Source organism: Trifolium pratense, linkage group LG1 (genome assembly GCF_020283565.1).
Source record: "Trifolium pratense cultivar HEN17-A07 linkage group LG1, ARS_RC_1.1, whole genome shotgun sequence".
Classification (NCBI taxonomy): Eukaryota; Viridiplantae; Streptophyta; class Magnoliopsida; order Fabales; family Fabaceae; genus Trifolium; species Trifolium pratense.
The window spans coordinates 27,783,430-27,790,692 of NC_060059.1; the positions used below are offsets into that span (position 1 = coordinate 27,783,430).

The 7,263-nt window shown below is 31.1% G+C and overlaps 1 protein-coding gene across 1 annotated transcript; it reads right to left on the reverse strand.

Annotated features, from left to right (window-relative positions):
• Positions 1-1,636: 1,636 nt before the first annotated feature.
• Positions 1,637-3,268, reverse strand: LOC123891578. Its single transcript, XM_045941467.1, has one exon. It carries the CDS (start codon positions 3,266-3,268, stop codon positions 1,637-1,639), a length of 1,632 nt encoding a protein of 543 aa, XP_045797423.1.
• Positions 3,269-7,263: the final 3,995 nt, after the last annotated feature.

A 7,263-nucleotide genomic window follows, 5' to 3' on the forward strand; every position in this document is an offset into this window, starting at 1 on the left:
TTTGGACAGTTTGAATGGAATGTACTTCCATTTGGATTAAAAAATGCTCCTTCTGAATTTCAGAAAATCATGAATGATATTTTTAATCCATATTCTGAATTCATAATAGTTTATATTGATGATGTTTTAGTATTTTCTAAAACAATTGATCAACATATAAAACATTTAAAGATATTTAAGAATGTTGTTAAACACAATGGTTTAGTCTTATCGGCTACCAAGATGAAAATATTTCAAACTAAAGTTAGATTTCTGGGTCATATGATTGACCAAGGAACTATAATTCCTATAGAAAGAAGCATTGAATTTGCTTCCAAATTTCCTGATGTCATGTTAGACAAAATTACAGAGATTTTTAGGAAGTTTGAATTATATTTCAGACTATTACAAGAATTTATCCAGTGATACTGCAATTCTTTATAATAGGCTTAAAAATAAGCCTGACCCTTGGACAGATGCTCATACAAAGGCAGTCCAGAGAATTAAAACTAAGGTTAAATGCCTTCCTTGTTTATCTTTGGCAAATCCAAAGTTGTTTAAAATAGTAGAAACTGATGCTTCTAATATTGGCTATGGAGGAATATTAAAACAAGTCAATCCTGAAACTAACAAAGAAGTTTTGGTGAGATTCACCTCTGGTAAATGGAACCAGACTCAGTCAAAATATTCGACTATTAAGAAAGAAATGCTTTCTATTATTAAATGCATTTCAAAATTTCAAAGTGATTTATTAAATCAAAAATTTCTTTTAAGAATTGATTGTAGCTCTGCTAAATCAATCATTGAAAAGGATGTAAAAACCCTTGTAGCAAAGCATATTTTTGCTAGTTGGCAGGCTCAATTATCTGCTTTTGAATTTGATGTTCAATATATTAAAGGAGAAAATAATTCTCTTGCTGATTATTTAACCCGTGAATTTTTGCAGGGTAATGACAACCCCTTATAGGGGAAGAGGCCGAGGCCGTAATTCTGGCCGTAGTGGAAGAGGAGGTAACAATATGTTACCTTACCAAGAAACTAATATTCCCCTAATAGGGGATTGGACCTCAGTGGGAAAACCCAGGCAATTGCCTGCCCCACCTAAGAAGGAAGATCAGCCTTCTTCATCTTCATCTTCAAATAAGATAATATCTTATAAAGAAGTAATGGTCAATGAACCACAAGAACAGGCATTAGAATATTTTATAATTAACTTGGAGTTTATCTCCTCCTGCCTGAGTTAAAGATTGAGTAGTTTTCACAAAATACTTTGTCGGAATTATTCCTTCTTGAATACAATTAAGGTCTGCACCACTATCCACTAGGGCAACCTCATTTTCAAGAATAAAACTTTTATTAATAACAAGAGTTATTTTAACAAACCATTTTTGCGATGTAACTCTTTCAAGAAGACTGAGATAGCTATTGCTACATGATGGACTGTCATCACTAGAAACAATATTTTCTATTTTATTAGAATTTTCTAATAAACTAATTCTTTTAGCTAGAACATCATTGTTTTTCTTAATATAAGAAATTTCATATTTTAAAAGATTTATTTCTCTTTTTAAATCATTTATAGAAACAGGAGTTTCTCGTTTATTAGATTGACGAAACCTAGATAAGACTTCGCTAAGCTGATAAGGGGCTTCTGTAACTAGGGGGTTTTTTCTCTAGAGTTATCCCTTATTAAAGTTTCTATTAACTTTCTCCTTAGATTATCATCTGATATAGATTCTAAAGCTTTTAAAGCTTCATCCTGTTCATTGGTCAAAACATTTAGACCATTCATTTCTACTATGGATTTCCAATAACTTAGTTCATTACATTGACAGTTATTATTGTCAGATGTGTCTGAAGAAGAACTATAGCTAACCTCATCATTAGAGGACTCAGTTTCAGATTCAGAACTAGAATTAATAAGAAGAACCTTTTCTAGCTGATTTCTAAGTTCTTCATCCTCAATTTCATTTAGGGCTTTTTTAGTCCTACATTGATTGGCATAATGACCGACCTTTCCACATTTGTGGCAAGTTATGTCAAGCTTTTTAGCTTTTCTTTTTCTACTAAAGTTAGGAGTATAATCCTTATATTTTGGCTTGGAATAATTTTTTCTACGTTTTTTCTTGTAGGAATACTTATAAGTATCTGGGGGATTTTTTCTTCTACCTTTATAAGGTTTGAACCTTTCTATTTTACCCTTCTTCCTGCTCTCAGGGGGTTTTTCAAGATCAAAAGCGAATTGTTCGCAAAATTCACCTATTTGGTGTTTTTCAGTTAATTTCTGTTTTTTAAGTTGGTTTTTAAGTTTTATGTCATTACATAAAGATAAGCCTTCATTAATACATGTACTAATGATTTGGCCATAAGTTAAATCAGAATAATTAATATTTATTCCATCATTATTGTTTCTAAGAGTTTGTCTTATTCTTTCAGCAAAAAGATGAGGCAAACCATCTACAAATTTTGATTTCCAATGCATAGAATTGGGATTATTTAATTGAAAAACTCTAGATAGAAAAGTATCTTTATACCATCTAAAGTGAGTTAAAGATGGGCATCTAAGATTTTGCAATAATGTTTGCAATTTCTCAGCAATGGGTACATTAGTTCCTACAAAATGTTGTAGAATAGAAAGACATAGTGTATAAACTGCATCTTCCTCTCCGGTAGTAGTGATAGTAGTACTACTACTTGATGTTTCAGTTTTAATAAGTTTTTTATGAGAAAGAATTTCTTTTTTCTGAGCATCAGTGAGAAAATGATCCCACCAACCTCTTAATTGGCCAATAAAACCAGTCGTTATAAACGAAGCTATAGAACTATCAGAATTCCCTTGTTGTTTACACACAGAGGAATACATGATTATCCTATGTATCATATCAATAATTTGCTTATCATTTAAGCCATCAATATTCCATTCATAAATGGCCTTTCCAGAATAAGAATTCTGAAAGGGTTCAGTTTCTTCAAAGAGTAAATCTTGAGGCGATGGCCTCTTATAGTAGTATTTTTCTACTGGCTTAGGAGCATAAATAGGATTTATTTGTGCAACCTGATCATTAATCTCTTCATTCGCAAATATTTCTGTTAATTGGTCAATATCTTCTATATCAGAGGTGTCAGACATACTTTTTTGAGATAAAACATTTAAGCGCATCTGCTTAAGCTTTTCTTCTAAAACATGAATAAATTCATTATTATTAGATTTTAATTTAAATCCTTCTACCGCTATAGGTGGTTGAATGATAGGGACATCTTTATTAATAATACTTTCTGAAGACTCCATATCACTTTTATTCTTTTCTAATTGTTTTAAAATTAGATTTTGCTTAGTTAATTGTTCTTCAAAAAGTAATTTTAAATCAGTAATATCTTTTTCTAGGGACATAAATTGGTCACCTAAACAAATAAGGAAAGAATTAGTGTAATTCTGAGATTTAATTATCGCATTTATTTCTTTGAGAGTAATATGATCACTCTCCACCTTCTGAAGATTCAGATAAGCTGTAGCTTCAACATTTTTCCCTAGACTTATAGTTTGTTCAGGAGGGAAAGGCGAAACTATAATTCCTCCATTATGGGTATTCCAATTCTTATTTTGTAACACCATAATTTCGGTTTTAACTTTGTTATGAAAATGTTTCACAAACCATTTTACAAAAGGAACATAGCTTTGTATTTGAGATAAATAATCATAATAATTATCTTTAAATTCTTTTAATTCAAAATCTTTGAATTTTTTGAAATACCAATTCCTAAAATCTTTATATCTATCTTGGTTAAACTCATCATTGATGAGTTGCCTCCAATTACTTCCTGGGGAGAAATCCATCATAAATGAAAGCTCATTTCGGATTGGGTAGGAGATTCCCTACTTTGAGAAGTATTTTTCTGATATATTCCTTGAGGAATTTTATTTTCACTTATACGAATATTTTCAACTGACTCAATATCTTCTCTTATCTGAGAAGTAGAGGCTCTAGAAAGCTCTATCGGGGCAGTGTGGAATTCACTAGTAGAATACCTAGACGACATAGCTCTAGGAATTTTTATAATTCTTTGAGGATTAAATCTTATTTCAATGTCTCCTTCAGTAGTTTGGGAGATTTGATCTGCATCCGTATTTATTATAGGATCAGGGTCAACTTCTTGAGGTAATGTCCATGTTTGAGGGAAATTTATATCATCCCATTTTATTAACTTGTTTTGTGCAATATTAGAAGTTAATAAATTGGTATGGACTAAAGTTGTGGTTCCAGGAAACGATATTTGTTTCGCTTTGGGGTTAAGAGTATTTAAAACTCTGTAGTAAATCCTATAGCATACTGCTATTATTTCACTACCAGTTTTATAATTATAACCATTGGTATGAATAGTTAATTGCATAGCATCATTTAGATGCTTATCAGTTAAGGATAAACTTAAATTAGGTGAAACATCAAAGTATACTGGTCCATGACACAGACTTGTTTCAATTAAAGCAGCTAAAGATTGTTTAAAATCTTTACACCTACCATCTCTAATATAAGCCATTATACTAGAATTTAATCCTAACATAGTTAAAGGTTTAAAAGCCACTTGGATTAGTCCAATATGAATAAAATTATATCCTTTAAAAGGAAGCAAATCTGCTTTACTTAATAAGTTTATGGTCTTAGTATCACCAGTAACTTGAATTGTTCTTTCAACTGTTTTGACAGCATAACGAGATAATAAATCAAAAGTTCCAAATTTATAAATTTGTTTAGAAGGAACAGAAGGAATAGTCCATCTGTTTAATTTTTCCAAATTCTTTGGATATTCTATTGAGTCTTCATTTTTTATTGAGTTATTTTGATTATTATCATAATCTTCAATTTCGTCCATAACACAAACAAAAATTGTTATGGCTGGCAAGATAGTAAATTTGTCTGATGAAACTACCAATAAAATTTTCTCAACAAATCTTCAGTCTTCTGAGCAAACGCAACAAACGTTTAACTATCAACCCGGAGGGATAGACAGACAAAGTCTCAAATCTCAGAGGTTACATAGTTCTTAGGAAAAAACAGGCAAAAGATCAACCAAACCCCTACCCCGGGGAAAACGGGATCAAGCCTTACACTAAGAAGTATGTCAAGTTCAAAATGAACAAAGAAGATTGGTAAACAAAATTTTACTAATTTTTTCATCAGATCTAATTACTAAGTTGTCAAGCCATAACAGGAATTTAGCAACTAATTGTCATTACAATTAGTAAGTTTAAAGATTAAGATATACCTGAATCTTTCAATATGTGAAAGGCGATGATACCAACAAGTATGAATTGTTTTATAATAAGACGGAAGTGCTACAGTGCCGTCGCAGCGGGGTGTATAGTAGGAAATGGTTTTAAGAAGAAAGTATATAAGATTTTATTTATGATGATAATACAACTGAAGCAAATTGCTCCTATATATAGGGAAATAAAGGATCACTATTTGATCCGGTAACAGGTTATACTAACCTACAGCTGTCCTGACTATAAACCAAAGTGGGATAATGCCGGGTGCTCATTGGGCCCCATCGTCACATCTGTCCTCACTGACAAACAAAAAAGCATGAATATAAAAATTACAACTGGACAACTGGCAAAACTATAATAAAGTTGATAGAGACTTATTTGTCTTCTTATGCCGACAGCGGTCAATTAATTATCAACCGGTTAGCTATTACATTTTTACTGGCTTTTGTCCCTCTTGGTCTTGATTGACTGGATCAAAGCATCCCAGAAATCTTCTTGGGTCGGTTCCTCATCAGGCTGGGACTCTCCAGCTAGTCCTTCAAACATATTTTGGCTCATTGATCCTTGAGAAGAGGTAGACATATCATCTCTTCTTTCTGCTGAGGGGAAAGTATTTAGGAATTGAGTCTTCATATGGTCCAGAATTCTGACCATGATTTCTTCTTCTGTCTCCTTAGGATATTTCCTTTGGAAGTAATCCTTTAACTCAGCCATAGAATATTGGTGGCTTTGTTGTCTGGTACCTGAGGCTTTATCATTGTTGATATTCAATTTTATTTTTGATATTAAATTCTGAATATCTTCCGAACTCATTTTTGTCCACCATTTAAAAAAGAAATTTCTTTCTAATATGGGGATGTTAAATTTATCCTTTGATATGGTTACAGTCCACCTCCATATCCAGGGAATTTGAAAATTAATAAAGAATAAGCAGGGACATTGTCCTGTAATAATCTTACTAGAAGCTATTTTTGCTATCAGTGAACTATTGTCACACCATGGAGTATACAAATCCCCTATTTCTTTGGGTAAGATTTCTAAGGAAGGACCAATTTTGATCCACCATTCAAAGAACCAATTTGGTATAGGTTTATTTACAATTTCTGGATTTACCGAAAAGAACCAAGAATGTTTGTTCTTTGGGTTTCTGGATATAATCCCAATAATTGAAGTATATATATTTTCCTTCGGCAATTTTTATTGCCTTTTCTCCATTTGGATTTAAACCCCATTCTCTTGGTAATAATACCTTGTTTATATGACATTTGCTGAAGTTTATGAAACTTTCTGGATTATTATTTTGGTAATAGTGGGTTATGGTCACTGATTCAGTGATTGTTAATAATATTCCAAATTTGGCCTAGATTTACCATAAAGCCCAGCATATCCTCTGGACTCTAAGTATCTTGTTTTAATCGACCACCCATCATTATGGGTTAATGACAAATCTTCGTCATCTATATGAATTATCTTTTCAGTAATAGGATTTTGAATTACTCCATTCGTTTCAAATTACTTGACGATTTAGAAGAAATTAAAAAAGTGTATTTTTGCACCTTAGTTTCTTATTATACCTTTATTTTAATTCACCAATATTTTTTTTTTGCACACACTTTCTCTTTCCAATAAATTTAATATGTTATGTACCAATTTTTTTTTTAAAACAATAAAAAATTAAACAAAGAAGTTTAGTAAAAAAAAAAGATACAATAAAAATATTTAAAATAAAAAGATTTAAAATAAGGAGAGTTTAATAGACAAAATATAACCTTAAATTATCAAAACAATAAGTAATTTGAAAAAAATAAAATTTTCTAAAACGTGAAAGTAATTAATTTGAAATGGAGGAAAGTAGTGTCTTTATTGCACGATCAGAATTTATGAAGTTATAAATCACCTTATATATGGATTAATTTATGAAGTTATAACTCAAATTCATAGGAGATAATTATTTCATGGGTGTTAGATCATTTTTTTTTTTTGGTATAGGGTGTTAGGTCATTCTAAATCATCATATT